The sequence below is a fragment of the Rattus norvegicus genome, chromosome 7, assembly GCF_021556685.1.
Source record: "Rattus norvegicus strain SHRSP/BbbUtx chromosome 7, alternate assembly SHRSP_T2T, whole genome shotgun sequence".
Classification (NCBI taxonomy): Eukaryota; Metazoa; Chordata; class Mammalia; order Rodentia; family Muridae; genus Rattus; species Rattus norvegicus.
The window spans coordinates 81,630,701-81,651,566 of NC_141540.1; the positions used below are offsets into that span (position 1 = coordinate 81,630,701).

General features: G+C 39.9%; 1 protein-coding gene across 2 annotated transcripts in view; it reads left to right on the forward strand.

Moving 5' to 3' along the window:
• The window catches only part of Zfpm2 (zinc finger protein, multitype 2), a 431,825-nt gene that overhangs the window by 265,500 nt on the left and 145,459 nt on the right, over nt 1-20,866 (forward strand). For both annotated transcript variants that reach the window (NM_001130501.2, NM_001434579.1), the window contains 1 exon segment: nt 15,565-15,676. In NM_001130501.2, coding sequence (NP_001123973.1) covers nt 15,565-15,676 — 112 coding nt within the window.

Genomic DNA, 20,866 nt, shown 5'->3' on the forward strand with positions numbered 1-20,866 from the left:
AAAAAAAAAACTACCAGATAATTTGGTTTAGTTCCATGTGTTTAGTCTATGCACAATGGTTAAATGAAGGAGATTTTGAAAATTCTTCAGTTTATTTATACTACAGATTGAGCATTCTACATTATAAATGAAGATAGTGTCACCTGTCATGGGTCAGATTTAACTATCAACCAGCCTTACCATTAGGTTTACATTAACTTTGCCTAAATTGGGCTAGTGCAAAATTATCAAACTTTCTTTCATACGTTGTTGAACAGTGGGACTGAGAAAAAGGGAGTTCTTCTACATTGTGTCCTTATCAAAGTTTGAAATACATTCTTTGGGTGTCTATCTTGAGAAGGTATTTTTCTATGGTACTGAAAGGGTAGAAGTAAGGATCTCATTTAGAAACATGCCTTTCTCTAATACACTAAAAGTCTTGGGTACTAGAAAAGAGAATTTGAGCTAGCAAGCCCAATTAGAAAATTATGCTCAACCTCAATGCTTTACTCAAGATACACAGTCTTAGTTGATATGAGACATTTTACCAACAACTGTTACATACACATCTGCACTTGTACTCACATACACAAGCACACTCACCTACACACAAACACACACACACACACACACACACACACACACACACACACACACAAGAACAATTTTGCCCTGCATCTGTAATGAGGCAAAGAAAATTTCTCGATATGAACTTTGTTGTTGCTCCATTTTTCTTTTATTCAAAACGGAATTAGGGAGTTCTATATCAGTATCTAATTCAGACCTCTTTTTTTTTCTTTTTTTTTTTCCAGAGCTGGGGACCGAACCCAGGGCCTTGCGCTTGCTAGGCAAGCGCTCTACCACTGAGCTAAATCCCCAACTCTAATTCAGATCTCAAGTGTGTGGAAGTTCTCATGAAAGAGTCAATAGAAGTATTTATTGGAGGGACTCCTTTGTTCCTACAAAGTGAAGCACTCTGTGCCATTTATATTTACCACCACTGTGTTTATTTAATTTTGTAAATGTTGAAGAACACCATTAATTTGTATTTAACATCAAGAAAAGAAGCAAAGTTTGAAAAGGCTGAGTACCCTGGGCAAGTTGTTTTCTGAGCTTCTCCCACAAAGGAGAAGGGAATTCTAGTGTCAGAAGCAGGCCCCACCATTGAGGAATCCTGGTTCTTTACGTCATATCTCGCTCCGGAAACTCATCCATTACTACTTAGAGAACCCAGCTTCCGCACAGTTAGAAAGAAGCTCAAGTTTAGTGAGCCCACAGATCCCTTAAAAAACTCTGGTAGTGACATGAGGCAGTGACTCTACTGGAGAAGTCATGGTGTCCTTAACTATGGAAGGCTGTGCTTTGGTTTGGTCTTGCTTTCACTCTGTTACACGTGACAAAGGGGACAGAAAAACATTAACTAAGTTCATGTGCTTAAGATAATCATATTTAAGTCATTGTGTTGGCGTGGAGTACAACACAAAGTCACATCGGCAAATTGTGCTTACCACCTAAGGAACGCATGTTCAAAGTGGAGAGGTAGCTGAACTACAATGCAATGCCAAGAATTTTCCAGCTACTTTCCTAATGCGACACAAATAAGATTTTTGGTCACATGATTATAGGCAAAGTAAGGGAGTAATCGCATTGTATGATAGCTACGTAACAGTTGTGCTCTGTGAATTTTAAAAGGCTAATTGAAAGAATATTGGAAGATTTTAGGATAAGGAGATGATTAAATGTTAGACGAAATGGATATATTAAATCTAATGTAAGCATTATATAGTATAGTCAGGACTGTACATTAGCCACTTCTCTTTATTAATAATACATTTTTGTGCTTTGTGCCTAGGCTAAAAAACAGCTATGGAATTTAGACTATCTTAAACAGAAAACGTTTTTGTATTAAGTAAGTCTTCTTATAAAGTGAGTTATTACTCAGCTAGCATAGTGTTACCGATAAACTCATTTCACTAACGTGCTGTGATATATTTGTTTGGCTCCTAACTAATACTGATAAGGGTCAGGTGTGTAAACTCTTATACATCTTATCGGTTATACACTATTTTGTTGATGTAGGTGGTATATAAATTCAACAAGTTCTAATCCTTAAATTGTGACAGGGTGTTGAATAGTTCAAGCTGGACTTATTCTTGTTGTGTATAAAGGCAGAAATTTAATTATTTTCCCAAATTTTGCTCCATTTCATCAAATTAGAACACATCATAAACATAATAAACGCTTTGTATTTCTTTTGTTCAATTTAACACCTACCACAGCCTACAAAGGCCTTAGGATTTTAGGAAAAGAATTAATACTCGGAGAGTGACACTTGCCTGACCTCATCCACAACACAGGCAAGCAGCCATGTTGGAAAGTTGGGTTCACACCCAAACAAGCTGGCTCTAGTGCCTTGTCTTCATGAAGTCCACAAGGACATGAACCAAGATTTCTCCTTATCACTGTCATCAGTCCTACTATATTCTAGAAACATGCTTGTGTGAGCATTCAATGAATATTAGCTAAATTATTATTGACTATTTTGCTTTCAAACTTCCTTAGTCAAACGAACACATCAGCTTTATTTCTAGCCTACATTTCTCACCAAGCCTTCCTCTTGACTGTTGGTGTTTTGACTTTTCAATTTTGTCCAGTAAAGGTGTGCTTGGGCTTTAGTCTACCTGTAACCAAAGCCGCTCTCATCTAAAAGGTGCACTAAACAAACCCGAGCAATAGATCCAAAGGCTCTGACAAGAGGGGGTCTTCTGCACTGCCAAAGGCTGCTGAGATGATTCTTTGCTCAGATTCTACTCTGATGCCTCATCAGAGACCGCGGGAAGCTACCCTATGGTTGTTAAGCAACAATTATGCACCAAGGAAAGCATCCTATTCATGTGTGTCCTTGTGCAACCAGTACAGTTTAGAATTCGTCCTGGAGCTCATGAATTCTGCTTATGACTGGAAATGCTTATATAGGTTATTTTTTTCCAGTATAAGGTGCAATCATCTCTATGAGTCTAAAAATGCCTACAGTTATGAAAATACAATATTAAAAGCTATTATCTGTTTTTCAATATTTTATATCACTAAGAGAGCACGTTCAGTCTTTTATTTTTTACTTGATGCCTAGTAGTGATTTTAAGCATCTCAACGAGACTTACAAGACCCCACACTGTGCAAATGTGAGAAATAATTCACCGCAAAGGCTACAAATTTCACAGCTCAGGAAACCCCGGCGATTATTAATGAGGCGCCGTGCAATTAGTTTCTACAAAGTGCAGCAAGGCGTCGTGCATAATGCAAAACAGAAACTGCTAGCCACTGGCTCGTGGAAGATCATTTAAGCTATGGATAGGAAGAACTAACATTAAGCACACTCCTGTGGACAGGAAGAACTCGTATTAAGCACATTTCCTCAGAAGCTCCTCAGTGTCTCCCCCATCATGGAGAGAATTCATCTTTCCATAGACCTCTAAGAGAAAAGCACAAGACAGTTCACGGTTAAGGAAGTTTCTATTGACCAGTGATCAGGTCAGCTATTTACCTTGTTAGACTCTGGGTTTTACCTTTATAAAATAGGTTTAGTATTTTTACAGGATTGTAAAAAAAATCAATTTGTTCACAATGTAGTGCCTAAAGTTTTTTCACATAACTGATCCTTAGAAAATATAATAGGATAAATCATACATTAGGGAACCATGTCACTTTTTGAATCAGCCAAAAATTATTTTACTGGGAATTCTGCAAGTCTAAGAAATCACCTTTCTTTAAGGAGAAGTAGAAGCATAAGCTAAATTTTTACGGAGACTAAAACATACACCACACTGTTTGTATGTATTAACATGGACTCGTTTTCCTATCAAAATAACCCTGAACTGAAACACTTTTGTAAATGAAATTTTTATTTTATGTGTGTATGTGATGGCCTCCATGGATGTAGAGCCTCACTTGCATGCATAGTACCTGTGGAGACCAGAAGAGAGCACCAGGTCCTGCTCAACCGGAGGTGCAGACAGTTGTGAGCCAGCTGTTGTAGGTGTGGGAACTGAACCTGGATTCTCGGCAAGGGCTGAAAGTGCTCCTAGCTCTTGAGCCATCTCTCCAGCCTCATACAGTAATCAATTAATTAATTTAATTAATTTTAGTAATTTCTACGAAGTCACACACTTTCTAAATTGGGTGCATATGGTGTTCACTCAATCATTCGCCAGCTTCTAGCCATTAATTAGTAAAGTGTATTAAATTAACTAATGAACATACACATAAAAATACATATTCATATGACTACTGCAGTGGTTAATATCGATTGCCATGTTGGCAGGATCTAGGATCATCTAGGGATAAAACTTCTGGCACAATAAAGAGTCATAAGTGATATACTTGGTCTTAGCAAAAAAAAAAAAAAGCTGAGAGGCAATGAGCTGATATTTAATAGATACGGAGATGCATAGATGAGCTCCAAATATACATCTTAAAAGACCATTATGATTAGAATTGGGAAATAACTATAAAAATGTAAGCCATGTTTTATGGCCTTTCCTTTCTACGCATAGGTGACCTGAATGTTTTTAGCTGAACAGTAAGGACAGCCCCACACCTGTGAATGAGCTTCACTCTATCCTCAATAATCTAGCAATCCTTTCTCATCTGTGGCTATTCTGTCACTTGGTCACGGATCAGGGAATATGCATCACGATTTCCTAGTGTATCAATCATAGGCTTAAACATGGTTGTCCTGATTATTAATATTGACTTAAGTCATCTATGCGAGTGCTACTTGAGTGTTATTGTTAATGCATTGTGAGCACCCAGAGAAAGGGCAAGTGATCGGCTCTCCACTGTTGAAGTTTTCTGTGTAGAGATAATTAGTAAATGTCACTCCCCATATAATGACTATAAATAATTCCCATTAAAACCAGAAATTATCATTCAAACAACTGAACAGCAACTTTCTGAAAATAGAGAAAATAAAGATAAGGACAAAGGTAGTTGTTGTTGTCTATTAATAATTGGATTGAATTTACACACAATGATCTATTACTGACATTGCAGAAACCACATTTAGACAACACAAACCAATTTCTTTCAAACTTCACTATAACTCACGTGTAACTGGCCACCACAAAGCATTGATATTTGTACCCATGCATTAAATCTTAATAGATGCTTTAGTTTTCCAGTTTTAATACAATCTCGACTCAGTACCTACCATATGCATTGATGTTTTCTATTTACAACTTCTACTTTTTAAAAGAAACGATCGGTTAAAGACTGGTAAGGTGAAGGATACCTCTATTCCCAGCACTCAAGAGGGAGGGAAGGAGGGGGATAAAATATAGGATAGAGAATTAAAGTAGACTTACTTACAATGGAGACTAATAAACCAACATGTCTTACTAAGACATTAAATAATTTTACATTCATGTTTACCCTTTGTTTTTTCATTTTAAAAAACACATCCCTGAAAATTAGCAACAATAAAAAAGGTCACATTATGAAATGTTTTCCAGATGCAATGCTAACAAAGATTGAGTTCATTGACTTCATAGCCTGCCTCACCTCCGCAGGCAGGAGCAAACCTGCCAACCCCCAGGAACCGGAAGCTGAGAGCACTCATGCTTGGTTATTGTGCTGCCCCTACAATCTTCAAGAGGGGAAAGCACAGTAACCTGCCTCTGTGAGGCGGCCACTTGCCCCGGAAAGAACAGTTTTACAGTAGGCTTTCTGCGTGTGTTGGTTAAGAAAAAATACTGAAAAACAACCTCATCACCAAAGCCTGTTAGATGTGTGAGTTATTTGTAATATTCCTGTAAACAAATTATCATAGGATTTATATAAGCTTTGCTCAACTACTCTAACACTCCATGTGCCTGAATTTAAATAACTTGACAATGATTTTGTAGGGAAATATACCTTCCTGAAATATAATGTTATCAACCTAATAGCTAGAACTAAGTTTAATATTTCCACCTTTTTACCATGGGAGAGACTCACCTTTCTCATTTCCGTGCTTATTTTAACCACAGACATTTTCATTAACATAATTGTGACATCAGGAATTTTTACCATTAATTAATTTATTTATTAAACTTACATCCAGATCAAAACCCTTCTTTCCACTCACTCTCCTCCTCACATGGTCGCTGCCTCCACTCCCCCTCCCCTTCACCTCTGAGAAGTGGGAGGTCCCTCTCCGGTGCCAACTCTCCCTGGCACTCTAAGTCACTGCAGGAATTTTTAAGTTCTAAATATAAGTGAGCTCTTATTAGTTTAAGATAATAGATATAAAGATACACACAAGGAATATGAATAAATAAAAGGAAAGCATGTCTGCTCAGTGCAGCTTTAATATTAATAACATTAAGACCCTCTCTCCCTCATGACTGTTCCAAGTGTGGAGAATAAGTTGCAGATGAGGGCCAGGCCTAAACCAAAAAAGTAAAATTGTATTACCTGCTTCAAGACTCATGAAACACTGGAGAAGAGGAGACCAAGAGAAGGTAAAAGCCAGAGGAGACAATAGGGAGGAAGGCAGCAAAATGGCATCCTCTAGACTGATTCAGCCAGTGGAATCCAGAACTCAGAGCAGCTGTAATAGCTGTCAGCAGGCTGAGAAGAGAGATTCCTCAAGAGTCACTCACGTATGAGGCTGCGCATTTAAGGGACCTTCACATACTGCTGAGCATGCGCTACTGGTGATGCCTGGTAAGGGGTGCGGGGAGGTGACACTTACCATCAGTTGTCTGTGCACCGGAGTACTTACCAGACTTAAATGTATTCCAATCCCTAGACCACCCAGGTGGCCACGGTGAAACATGGAGGAACACAGACAAAACAAATAGATATGAATTCAGGTAAGAGATTAGTATAGATGAGGAGGGGGACAGGGGAGGGAGGGTCTGAGGAAGGAGCGAGGTTGAGAGCAATTAGAATTGTGTGTGTGTGTGTGTGTGTGTGTGTGTGTGTGTGTGTGTGTGTGTGTGAGAGAGAGAGAGAGAGAAACTGTGAAAAAATAAGTTAATTGAGGTTGGTCAAAGTAGCAACCACAGTAGTAACAATGGTGATGATGATGATGTCGCCAGTCTATTCATTACGTGTTGTAGTAGATTAATTCCTGAAGAGTGGGCACCTCTCAGTATCCCAGGGTAGCTTTGCATTTTCTCGAGTGCACAGTGCCATTGGATGAGTCTCAAAGGCAGGTGACATAACAGAAGTGACGCCATTTTTTTTAAGCCTAAGTACATCAATTCATAAATGTACATCTAGAATTTAGACTTCTATTCTTCAAAATAACACCTTTATTGTGAACGCATTGCTTTCTCTGAGTAGGTTAAAATGCATAACATTCGATTAAGATAGATTATTTGTTTGTATATGTATTTTTATTTATTTATTTGCCAGAGAAAAAAAGTGCATTTTCCTAAATAAGTAGAAGCTTGGTCGTGTTGGGTTTCCATGTGTATCTTCCTGCGCCGACTCAAAACATGAGTTTGGCTTGAAAGCAACTTCTCTAGCAAATGCCTCATAATGACAGTTCTAGCAAACTGTAAGGACCTATGAGATCATCTTACACAGAAAGAAGACGAGACCTTCAGAGGTTAAGTGACTGGCTCCAGGTCACACAGCCTGTACCAAGGCTCACATGTTCCTGACCCCTGCCACAGTTTTGTGTGACGGTCTTCTGAAAGGAAGGCTACTGGAGAGCAATTTGTTTTATTTTTTGGCTTTTTTTTTCTTCTCAGAGTTCCAGCTCTGACACTTTTGCACATTGCATTAGGTGCAAGCCCAGAAACTCTGCCAGGAGCAAAAAAACACTCCTTAAACACTCCGTGACTCTCAGAACCGCATAAAATAAAAAGGTTGGAGTTAATGGTTGCCAGCTTGGAGAGTAGCTCCTGCTTGGAGCCAAATGCACGAGAGGAACAGACAGGCTGTGGGAGTGGGGCTGGCAACGGGAGAGAGAAATGAGTCTATTCTTTTTGAAAATGAAAGTCGAATAAATATCTGGGTAGTTTGGGTGTTATTAATTTAGTGATTCTTTCCATTTGTAAAGTGAAAAATTCCTACCTTCAGAGTGGGCAATTTCAGCTCACATCGTCTTTCTATTTATCATGACGTGGTTAGTCCTATTTGGGGCAGGGTTGGCTTTAAATAACCTGCACATATAGAATTATTTGTTTCTCTTTGAACAAGATCATTATTTTTTGTACCGAACTTTCTATATTTAAGCAGTGACTTGTGTTAAGATAAAGTAAAGAAACTATGCCTCGGGAGATAACAATTATTTCAGTTGTAGCTTCGCACAGATAAAACTGTCTGCGTATGGGTACAGTCAACAAGAATTCGATCATTGTCTTCTATACTGATTTCTTTTTAAAGCGTCTTAGCATGGTCGACATCCCACATCCCACAGGCAACCTAAAGATGGTACTTAGCAGAACTGTTCTGGAACTGCACTCTCCTGGAACCCATAGCAGATATTGTGTAAAGCGCACTCTTAAAAAAAAAATAAGATTGCAGTGATACCCTCACAGAATCCCATGCATGCCTCTGTGCTTGCCTGCCTGGGTACTGAAGAGGAGTTTAGAGCCACCAACAATGTCTTTCTCGTTTGCCGCGTTAGCGTGACATCAATTTCAGAGTATCTTTAGGTGGTTTTTTGTTTGTTTGTGTGTTTGTTTGTTTGTTTATGTTGAAAACTACATAGAGCCTAACAATTTTTTCAGGCAGTACAAGTTTTGAGATTACAAGTTTTATAAAGCTGAGTTTTGTTATTTGCCAGACAAATGTAGGTAATGCAATTCACCTTCATATATAGTTTCACTCTAAATGACTCTGCCACTTCTCTCATTTGCATGTGTACCCCCTATACAAACATGGGTGCAGGCACACACACACACACACACACACACACACACACACACTCTTTTCCCACAAGTCTTACATCAAGAGCATCAAGTACAAACATTCAGAAGGTTTGCCTTTTAAATTATATTTATTTACTTAAAGACACTATTTTATTGATTGGAAATTCTGGTTAAATAGATAATTGCGTGGGGAGGGGTGCTATGGGACATATCTGAAATTACAAAACACATAATTCTGTCAAGCCTGGAATTAGAACTCTGCATGAAGGATTTTAATCTGTTTGCTCCCATTGAACACATTTTTGCTTCTTAAAATTCAAATTCATTGTCACTAGATTGATCACACAGTAAAAAGAAAGTGATTAAATGTTAACATTGCTGTAAGACTGAATGGAATCAAATTCCAATGTGGAGAACTACCTGAACCCATGGACTGAAAAAACTGCGTGGTAGTAAAAGATGAAGTCCCATACAGTATCATTTTTAAGATTACATTTGAGAACAATTGAGTTGAAATGTTGATTGTGGGGGTGGCATTCAATGTTTAAATGCCAAACAGAAAGTACAAAGTCCGTGTGTGTGTGTGTGTGTGTGTGTGTGTGTGTGTGTGTGTGCGTGCACGCGCACGTGGCCCCATGATTCTGATATGAATTTAATATCTGTGATAATTCTGAAATTTCCTATGCCTATTTCAACTATACTGTTACTATTGAGGGAGCAGCAAATGGTACCCCTTATTAAGATAGTGGGGTAAAGTATTGTCAAACAGGTTTCCGCATCCTTTTATGTACAACATAGTTGTGTAAAGAGCACCAAGATCACTTCCATTACCATTAACCTTCATCTAATGGCAAAGGATTAAGACACCATAATTGTCTTCTCACAATAACGTAGCAGCTGTAGTCCTTTTGTGGGGGTGCAGAAGCTTCAGTCCTTTTGCAGGGGTGCCACAGCTTTAGTCATTTGCAGGGGTGCAGCAGCTGCAGTCCTTTTGCAGGGGTGCAGCAGCTGTAGGTTTTTAACAGGGTGGACTTCTTTTCATACACATGTTCTTCCTTCGACTTCAAGTTCTCCCTAACTCTTATTATGGAAACACTCAACAAAATTCTCAAGCAGAATTTGGAATCCCTGAGACTGCCTTATGTCATCAGTTTCTTGGGTTAGAATTCTCCTCTATTCTTTACCTTTGGGCTTTCTACTTTTATCTCCATTAACCTTTTGGCTTGAATATAAACATTTATTGAAGGCTAGCTCCTTTGTCAGTCCAGTAACTCCAAAGGTTAGTGAGCAGTGGATGCCAGGCTGACCTCTTTTATCCACATTAGATGATTCTAATTATTTCTAAGAAGTGACACTTAGGACCCATTTTGTCCTTGTCAAGTTTGTCTAGTTGTGGGCTGTCTAAACGTGAAACTCTGGGTTCAAACTGTGTCTAGAAGTTCAGATTTTTTTTCTTAACTTACAATGTAGAACCTCAAAAAGTGTACAGTTTTTTCTTTAAATACAGTTTAACTGAAATTAAACTCCTTTTATATGCCTTGTATTATTGCAGAAAGAGCTACAGATAAAACATAAACTTTAACTAAAAAGACTCTATCTCTTTGAATTCCAAAATGGAAACTAAAATAAAGGAATTTAAGTTAGTATAAACCAAACTTCACAAAGATTAAAAACATAATGATCTTTTACATTAGAAAGTTACTTTGTTTCTCATGATACTTGACCGTCAGTGTTTATGGTTCCTCTCACATGTGCCTACTGGAAACCTTGTGTAAAGGCAAGACATGGTGGTAAATGCCTGCTGTTTTTATAGACTCTGTTCTACACGGAAATAATATCAGTCCTCCCTCCTCCCTCCTCCCTCCTCCCTCCTCCCTCCTCCCTCCTCCCTCCTCCCTCTTGCTCTTCTCTTGTTTGCTTTTCATTGTTTGTTTTGATATTCTTTTCTAGACAAGATCTCATGATGTAAGCCACACTGACTTCCATCTCCCAGTGACACAGCCTCAGTCTCTCAAGGACTGAAGCTCTAGGTTTCCACCACCCTATCGCCTGAGGGTTAGTCACCTTCAGTGGTCAAGTAAAGTCAAATGGAGGTCATATAACTTTTAAAAGAATTTTTTAACTTGCAAAGATGTAAATTATGGAATCGTGTCTTTGAAAATATTGAGTATTATTATGATTGTTGACTAATAGCATTAACTGTCACGATGCTTAGATTGGACAATAAGGAAATTCTGCCCTGACCTCTGGGCTAATCACTGTAAACACTGCAAATCCTCAAGAAGTAGGGCATTCAGTAAATATTTTTTGACACTTCAGTTTATTTGTTCATTCAGATTTTTAGTAAATGATTGTAAGATACTGAGCACTATGTTCCCTTTTATTGTATTAAAATATTGAATACACACTTCGCAGACATGTAGTCTGAAGTTTAGAATACTTGGTTGAATTTCCAGACCTGGATCACATCACCATTCTTAAAGGCAGGTGAAATCCTCTGTGTGTGGAATTTGTTTGTTTGCTTCATTGCTTGTGACAGTGTGTTGTCACTCTACAGCACAGGCCAGCCTGAACACATTATGTGGTCTGTAGGCTCACAGCAATCCCCCTGCCTCGGCCCCTTGAGTGCCAGGATAGGAAGTATAAACCGCCATGCCCGATCTCTCAGAAGCTTCTCGTTCACCTTTTTGTCTTCCTTTCCTACTTTTAGGGGCTCCTGTTGTTTTAATGGATCTATTTGCATAATTAAGGGCAACCTGCCTTCTTGTGGTCCTAAATGTTTTAGCCACATATTGCACTCAAGAAGGTCACATATTTACAGGTTCTGAGTCTTTGGAACATGGCTATCTTCAGGACCATTTTCCTATCTGGCCTGCCTTTTATAATCTCTTTTTTTCCAGTGTATTTTGTCAACTGTACACTTTCTGTATTGATGAATATTTGCCTTAAATCCCTCCCATAATCCAGAGAATTAAATTCGGTAAAATTTAAAGTTTCTAAAACTCTAGAATTTCTAGGACTCCTCGTACCAGAGAGAGAGACAGGAGGCAATGAACCTAATGATCAATGTGGAAGTTACTGCTATTTTCTATTCATGGATTTTTCTGGAGTGTACATTTCATATAATCCTGGCTAACTCCTTTCCTCCTCATACTTGGTAATCTTCTTTGAAGGCAGTCAATCTCTCCAAAAGTTGACTTCTTCAGAAAGAAATTGACTCACCTCCTCAAAACTGTAATAACTGGTCCCTCGAGATTTTTTATCTACTTATTATTTACGCTACAGCTTGGGTATAGCTTTCAGCTAGAACTTCTTATACTCGGCCGTGCTGACATGGAGTAGAAGAAAGTGTTTCCCTTTCAATTCAGTTTCTTAAATAGATATCTACCTGGGCTGAGGCCTGGTATACGCTTACCAACGTGTCAAGAGATATAATATTAGCTTATCATTCAGAAATGGTATTAGTCAACTATTTTTGTTTTGAGTTACAAAGTCATCTCCTCTTGTTTTAACTTGCTTAGGGATAGAATACTGGGGATAAAGATCTAATGATGTAATGCTGGAGTAGTAAAAAGAGAAAAGAACACCATTCAGGGAGAGTGCTAAGAGTCTACATGCAGCCCATATCAAGCAGATGGAAACTACTAACATTGCTTCAGTAGCAGCAGCAGCTAGGGTGAGCCTAACACCTCTGCCTCCTCATAAACCCTTCAGTCCAAGAAAACTTGGGCCTCCTGGTTTCACTTCCTGTGAGCATGGTGGGCACACAAACAACACAGACACTGACACGCCCTTCTATCAGGTATTTGCTCACGTGACATTACTTAACCATTCAGGTTTGATTAGCTTAACTGTAAATAAGGCAGAAAAGGTGTCCACCACACTAGGTAAATAGCAGAAGTCACATTATCCTTCTTTTCCCATCTATGAAACCATCTCTATTGGCTATGTCTGATTACAAGGGGAGGGGGGGTATATCAGATATCCTACATAACAGATACTTAAATACATTATGGTTTGTAACAGTAGCAAAATTACAGTTATGGAGTAGCAGTGAAAATACTTTTCTGGTTAGCAGTCACCACAGCATGTGGAACTGTATTGAAAGGTCACAGGTTGAGAGCCACTGACTTAGGGAATTAGTCACAAAGGTTTTGCCTGATGTGTAATGATCCCTGCAGCTCTCTTTCCAGTCCTTACTCCCAAGGGAATTCCTCTAAGTCTTTGCTAATTTGAGGAAGGAAGGTCTTCCATGACAATGGTGATAATGAAAGCTAGTCCTTTCTTTTAGTAATTTGTAGATGGAAGAAAAGTTTTAAAACCCGGGCAGTGGTGGTGCACACCTTTAATCCCAGCACTCTGGAAGCAGAGGTGGGCAGATCTCTGAGTTCAAGGCCAGCTGGACACAGTGAATTTCTGATTTCTGAGCAGCCAGGGCTACACAGAGCAACACTGTCTCAAAAAAAAAAGTGGGGGAGGGGAGGAGGAGGAGGAGGAGGTTTTAAAGAATGTCTAAGGATGTACACACAGAATTGCAGAACTTAGTGTAGCGGGTACACTCTGTTTCCTTACATTTTGTTTAGCGTTTGTCCACGTGATCCCAGTAACTGTACATTCTTCTTGTGTGTTGCCTCTCTGAGATCCCCTGAGACTCTACAAGACTGACTGACACTTTCCCTTGCCATTGGATATCTCCCAAATAATTTTCAGGTGTATGGGCTCACGCCATGCTCTTTCTTCACAGTTTATTAAGCAATTAACATCTTCACCTGATCTTTAATATATAAAAAAAGACTCATTTCTAGTACTAAGAGCAAGACTGAATCTCCCTCCTCTCCTCAATCTCTCCCACCCCTTCCTCCCTTCCTCCCCCCTCTCCTTTCTCCTCTCTCTCTCTCTCTCTCTCATCTTTCTCTTCTCTCTCTCCTTGCTCTTCTCTCTCTCTCTCTCTCCTCATCTTTCTCTTCTCTCTCTTTCTCCTTTCTCCTCTCTCTCTCTCTCTCTCTCTCTCTCTCTCTCTCACGCGCGCGCGCGCGCGCGCGTGTGTGTGTGTGTGTGTGTGTGTGTGTAAGATTAGATATAGGATAGCTGACTTATTTATCTTACACTAAGATTTCCTGAAGACTTTACATAATAGAAAGGTCTCAGGTTTAGTATTCAGAGATTTCTGAGGCAGATTGTCCTTTAGGGAATATTAAGAGAGTTATTGATGCTATAAAGAGGCCAGCTGCAGCATGGTATAGATTTTAAGAAGAGGTCAGGCCTGTGTGTCAGAGTACAGGTCGTGCACATTCTCAGCTATCCAAGCCATTACATAACACACACACACACACACACACACACACACACACACACACACACACACGTGCACTACAAATGTACATAGTACACATAGTATCTATCATTTCAGACTTGTTCTTAAATTTATTTTTTGTGGGTGAATATTTAATTAATTAGCATACATTGTATGGTAGTCATTACCTTGCCTAATATGATGGTGATTTTAATAAAGCAGTCAGAACCTCTCTTATATACAGTTTTTAACATCTCTTTGTTGTGAAAATGGATTGGTATGTTATATACAGTCCTTGCTGTTGTGAGATGGGTGAAATGGATTTTCCAGATTTCTGTGAGGTCTGAAGTTGCCAGGGTACATGAAAATCCCCCAGCGAATACTTGTGAGTGTCAATTTGGGAAATTCGTGATAGCGCAGAACATGTGAGGAAGTCCCAGGATGCACCAAGATTTCTTTGGCAGAATCATATCTAGGTGAAAATTCAGTTCAGAAATTACCTTGAGACCCTTGTATTGTCCTCAGTGTTGTGGTTTCCTGATATTTGATACACAGAACACGGGGCTGTTGAATGATAAGTCTGAAAGCCAGTTCACGGGGAAGCGCCTTCTCTCTGAGACTTCCTGATTTCCTCCCCAGTGATTCTCTTGTCATGTAAATTTATCCAACGGGTTTTAAAGGTAAGGAATTTGGGTGCCAGGTTCCCAAAAGTGTTGAATCTGTTGAGAATTAGGTTTACCTATCTCTGGTATATTCTGTTAGGATGGTGGCACTGGCCTCCGTGCCTGCAGGAGCAAACGGTAGCTCTGTCTCCCTGTACCTGATTTATTCAGGGTTGCCCTTTTACTGTTTCCTGGAGACAATTCGGTGAGTGAGTCCGTAGGATCATTAGTATTTCGGTTAGAGTCAGACCACCAATCCACACTTCCGCAAAGGCAGGTGGGTGCTTCTCATTGCTCATTCCAAATAAGCACTCACTCTAACTGAAACGTTGCTCAGGATGGAGCTTTGAAATGGATCCTGATTATTTAAATTCTTCCCTGTCTGTTTCAGGAAATCTCGAGATCCTGTTGATAGTGAAGTGCAATGTGTCTAAAGTTCACTTCCAAACCCTCTGCCCTCCGCAATGAGAGTCATCTGCATTCTCTTTATAACTCAGAGCCACAAGGGGTCTGCCTAATCTTGGGGATCCGATCCAGTATCATTTAGGGGGGAAATTCCACTCAAGATGAGCGAAAGCCTTCCAGCTTCTGTCATCTTAAAAAGCTACCAGGAGGCGAGGGAAGAAGGCCTTGGATTACCTTTTGGGAGACTTGGTTGCTTTTTGTTTTTGTTTTTTTGTTTTTTAATGAAATTATTAGTTCGGTGATTATTCAAGTTTTTAATCAACAAGAGCAAACGGCATCTGTTGTTGTCACTCTACAGAAGACGAAGGCTCAGGTCCCCATGGTGCTGACTGCTGGTCCCAAGTGGCTTCTGGATGTGACTTGGCAAGGAGTGGAGGACAGCAAAAACAACTGCATTGTGTACAGCAAAGGTAAGCCCAGGTCCCTTCCCTGTCTCCTTAGTGGCTCTGAAGCCTGAGAAATTCGAACTGCTCCAGAGGAATGAGAGGGGACCATGGATAACATATGCCTCTTGCTTCTCTTTTCCTTTTCGAGCCTCACCAGTCTGTTTTTCCTTGAAGCTTTCTGATTTTTACTTCTGTACAACACAAACACAAAGAGTCACAGCATTAAGTCCTTAGTGCTGGGCACCATTTGCCAAGCCCCGTGCGTGAATGGCTTGACTGGTGTGCCTTGCTTTTGCTCTTAGTTTTATGGACAGCTGCCTATTGTGAAGTCTCTGATTCCCTTCTTAGTCACTGTCAACCAAAAAGCATATACCTTTTGAAATTTAGCACTTTGTGTCCAGGCGCCTGCTGCAGACGCACGCTTGCAGTCAGATTCCCGAAATCCTGCAGGATGAGAAGGGAGCTGAAAAGGAAAACTTTGCAAAGCCCAAATTCTGCCCCATGATGATTTGCGAAGGGCAAAAGGCAAGAGGCAGCCCCATAGCTCTCAGAGAACTGCCTTGAATTGTTCGGTGTGACATCAGCCTAGCCAATGTCTTGTAGCTACAAGAGGATCTGCAGTTTGTGATGGCACATCAGGAGACCATTCTCATTGAGACAGGAATGTGTTCTTTGGTTAAGGTTTGCAGGAAGGGGTATGGGGGTAGTAGCCTTGTGTGCTTTCTCTCTACCTTTAAGTTACAGGCTAGCTCAACATTTGCACAGTGAACTCCCCAGCCTCACTTCTTCTCGAATATTGCAGAACCTTTTGCTTCTCATGTTTCATTTCTTTCTCGGCTTTCTTTTTTTAACCAAATAGACCTACTGAGATCAAAGATTTGTTTGCTCATTGAACCTAGAAACCATGAAAGCATACAAGGGAGCAAGCGAATAAGCATCTCTATCAATATATTAACATATGAAACACTAATCATAACATCAAAGACTCTTAAAAACTTGCTAGAAACAATTACAACTTATTCCTATAATCATTACAATTTGTACATTTATAAGAGGATTGCCTCCAAACTACCCTGCTCCTTTGAAAGTTGAAACACCGGAAAGAGGGAATTTGCAAGCTAACAACATAACTTGCACACCAGGGTCTGATTATATTCCGTTTCCTTCCATAATTGCTGGTCACAGAGCCACCAGTTTTCTAACTTGAAATATCTGTGATATTCTGACCGTATCTTTTGACTAAAAGAGAAGGGAAAATTCCCTTGGCTATGTCACTAGAATTTGTCAGAATAGAGTATAGTGAGTCAACTTACAAGTCCTACATACAGAAACCAAATATGAAGGGATGCTTGGTGGATTCATTGTGAGGGTTAGATTTCCATTGGCCAATCATAAGTGATCTTCATTGTAGAGATACAGTAGAAAAGGACGGTGAAAATACCCTTTCCCTGAGATGATCCAAGCCTACTGCATTTATATCTGGAATGATTTTAGGAAAAATAATTCTTAATTAAAATTTATAATTCCATAGTTGCTTCAGTTGAGTGCTTTAACTGGAGAGCTGGACATAATTTTGTCTTTGTATTATGGTTGTCTATTCTTCAAGCCTTTTGTCAATAATCAAATTCTGGGTACTCTTTTGATTTATTTATAAAAAGATAAAGAGAGGAAGAATATGTTTTGATGGGTTGTGGTCAGATGTGGGAGAAGGGAGTGCCTCTGCGGGCCCATGCTGAGGTATCCCTTCCCCCTGAGGGACCAGCCACAGGATGATATAGAATAGAGTTTATTCAGGGCAAGGGGAGGGGAGTTAAAAGGGTAATAGAGACAAAGAAAGGCAGGGGGAAGGGAGGAGAGGAGAGGAGAGGAGAGGAGAGGGGAGGGGAGGGGAGGAGAGGAGAAGGGAGGAGAGGGGAGGGGAGGAGAGGAGAGGAGGCGAGGAGAGGAGAGGAAAGGAGAGGAAAGGAGAGGAAAGGAGAGGAGAGGAGAGGAGAGGAGAGGAGAGAAGAGGAGAGGAGAGGAGAGGTAGAGGAGTAGAGTCTGGCCATGAGCATGTGGAAAGGGAGGAAGAGAATGGAAAGAGATGGGGGAAGGAAGTGAGGAGAGAGTGGGAGCAAGAAGGAAAGAGTAAGAGAGAGAAGGGGGCAAGCAGCCCCTTTTATAATAAGTCAGGCATACCTGGCTGTTGCCAGGTAACTGTGGGGCAGAGCTTAGAGACAAAATGCTAACATCTTCAGAATTATTAATTATCAGTCAATTAACTCATAAAACATATACCAAATCTAACCATGTACTAGCTTTGTATATTGACTTTGGGGCACTCCTTAAGTCCTCTTTAGCAATCTTGTACCAAATTATAGACACTTCTCCCATTGATTATCATTGTCCTTCTTATGATGAATTGTTATGTTCAAGAAAAGCAGATGTAGCGGTTGGGGATTTAGCTCAGTGGTAACAAGCGCAAGGCCCTGGGTTCGGTCCCCAGCTCTGAAAAAAAAAAGAAAGAAAGAAAAGCAGATGTAAGAAGTTAGCTATTTCTCTTCCCTATCCTATCTACTATCTATTTCCTGGGAGTAAGGAATATGTTTTATTCATTCTCTGCCATTAACCAGGCAAGCTCTCTGCACGTACAAAATGAAAGAAAGGAAGGAAGGGAGGGAGGGAGGGAGGAAGGAAGGAAGGGAAAAATACTGATTGATGGATTGAATAAATGATGAATAACTGCCAATCATTGTAATAGAGTTATCACATAAAATGTTGCCAAATAATGAATGACATGAATTGCTGATACTTTTTTTTCTTTCTGGCTGCTGAAAGCTATTTGCCATTGTTGAATTTATAGGAATTATAAGTATTATACTTGACCTGCAATGGCCCCTGTAGAGTACCATTTCCTTTCATCTCCTGTGAGGCACCAGATACACGTCTCTCTCTTACAAAATATAAATAAGAGAACTAGTTAGGTAAGTTATGTATTGTGGCCATGAAGCCGATAAATGTTCATTTAGCATATGGTTTAGTTCTACACACTAAATGCTACCCTCTCTCCATGAAGCCTTAAGACATTTCATGTTTTCTCTACATGCATAAAGTTGAGAGACACCTATAATTTTCTGCAGTCATGCAATCTAACAATGGAGGCAAATATTTATCCAGGTCCTTACAACTCCAAACCTTGTGTTCTTTGTACAATATGACTCCACCTTTCTCTATCCAATCATTTTATTAAAAGTTCCCTTGAAACAGTCAGATCATGATGCCCTAAATTCATAAAGAAAAAAAGTATAATATTTCTCCCCAAATATGCCTCAGTATCCTACAATTAAAGAAGAGCCAATGACCAAATACTCGCTGTATGTTATAATTTGTCTGGAAAACTCACCACATGTGTTGATAGTAATGCTTGGTCGATTACTACAGTCATGCGAAAATGTACTGTAGTTCTCCTTCAATGAGTGTCTTTGGATAACAGTGCTTTCCTGAGTAACGAAATTTGGGGAACAACTTCAGGCTGCCCAGATCTCTCCTGAAGCTTCAGAAGAATTGAAGCTAATTTTGAGTACTCAGACTGACTCTGGAGGAGGCAGAGGATACTGAGTTCTTACATCATTTGAGTCATTGGATAATAAGAAAATAAGTCTTATGGTCTTACAGGTTCTGACCTCGGTGTCTCTGTCTCTGTCTCTGTCCCTTTGTCTATCTGTTTCTCTGTCTCTGTCAGTCTCTTCTGCCTCTGTGTCTGTCTATCCCTATGTGTGTCTGTCTCTGTCCCTGTGTCTGTTTTTATCTCTGTCTCTGTCAGTCTGTCTCTGCATCTTTGTATCTGTCTCTGTTTCTGTGTCTGTCTGTCTCTCTTTCTCTGTCTCGGTCTCTGTATCTGTCTCTGTCCCTCTGTCTCTGTCTCCATCTCTGTGTCTGTCTGTCTGTCTGTCTGTCTGTCTCTCTCACTCTCTCTGTCATGGTTTCCTTTCATGCTGCATCTATGAGTGCACAGTGTGTGTGTAGTGTGTATGTGTTCACACAATATATGTGTGCATGGTGTGTATAGAGTGTGTTTTTGTCTAGAATAAATGGTGCAATCTGCTTGTATAGCTAAGATGACAGGGATATCCTGGTGTTTAAGAACAGCTTTATTCAGTTGCCCAGATGCTATTTACATTCTGCGTCTGTCTTCTGACCTCCCTTCCTTGTTTAAGCAGCTAGGAAGTGGCTAGCTCCAGACTTCTTCACAGTACAGTAACACCAGAGAAAACATGACTGGAACAGTATAGAAGCAGCGACTCACTATGACTCTCACTAGCATCCCTATGCTATGCTGGAAGCCTAAGAGAATTAACTGGACATGAGGCAGGGGAGTCACAAAACATAGTAAGTTAAGTACAACCTTGGAGCTGGTGCTGCATAGCACAGGCTTGCCTGTGGCAGTATGTAGGTACCTGGACATGTGGGTCATCAGTGCCAAGTCTTTAGAGTTTTCACTGAGGAAAATCATAAGTTCCTGCTGACATGTCTGTGTTCCTTATTTGTTTTCTGGCCAACACTTACACATGCTCCCTGTGAATTCTATGTCAATACCATTACCACAGACTGACTATCTCAGAGCATATCATCAAATACAATATAAATTTTGTATGTACAGCATTTTATAGAAGTGGTTTAACTGGGAAAATTTTTGTGGTGTTTGTTAAAGGATAAAAATAGGCTTCGTCCTATTACTATTGATGACTCAGGCTTACTTAAAATACTGTTAACTGCAGCTGACGCCAAGACTAAATATAACTATGAAGCTTTTTATTTTCTGAGCATCCGTAAAATAAGTATTTAAACGTCACATTTTGTCACTTATAGCTATTTGACATGCTGGCATCATTCTGCTTAGCCAAACGAGAAGATAAGACAGTTTTTGACATTAACATTCCTAATCTGATGTGTTTTTCCTGCCTCAACTGGTCCATGTCCTTCCAGAAAGTAATTAGGTCATCCAGACAGTGAAAGGCCAGATTGGTTGGTCATCTGATGTTGCCATTATTCTCAACAGACCCCAGATAATTCTAATTTCCTTATCTCCAGAGGCAACCTACTCAACAGCCCCACACTGGAGTTAAAGAGAACACTGCTGGAGGAGTGTGCTCAGGCCAGCACTGCTAAAGCCCACCCCTGGTGGCTGCCCATCTATTCTCTCCTTTCCACAGATTAGGAGGCATGGCTACATTT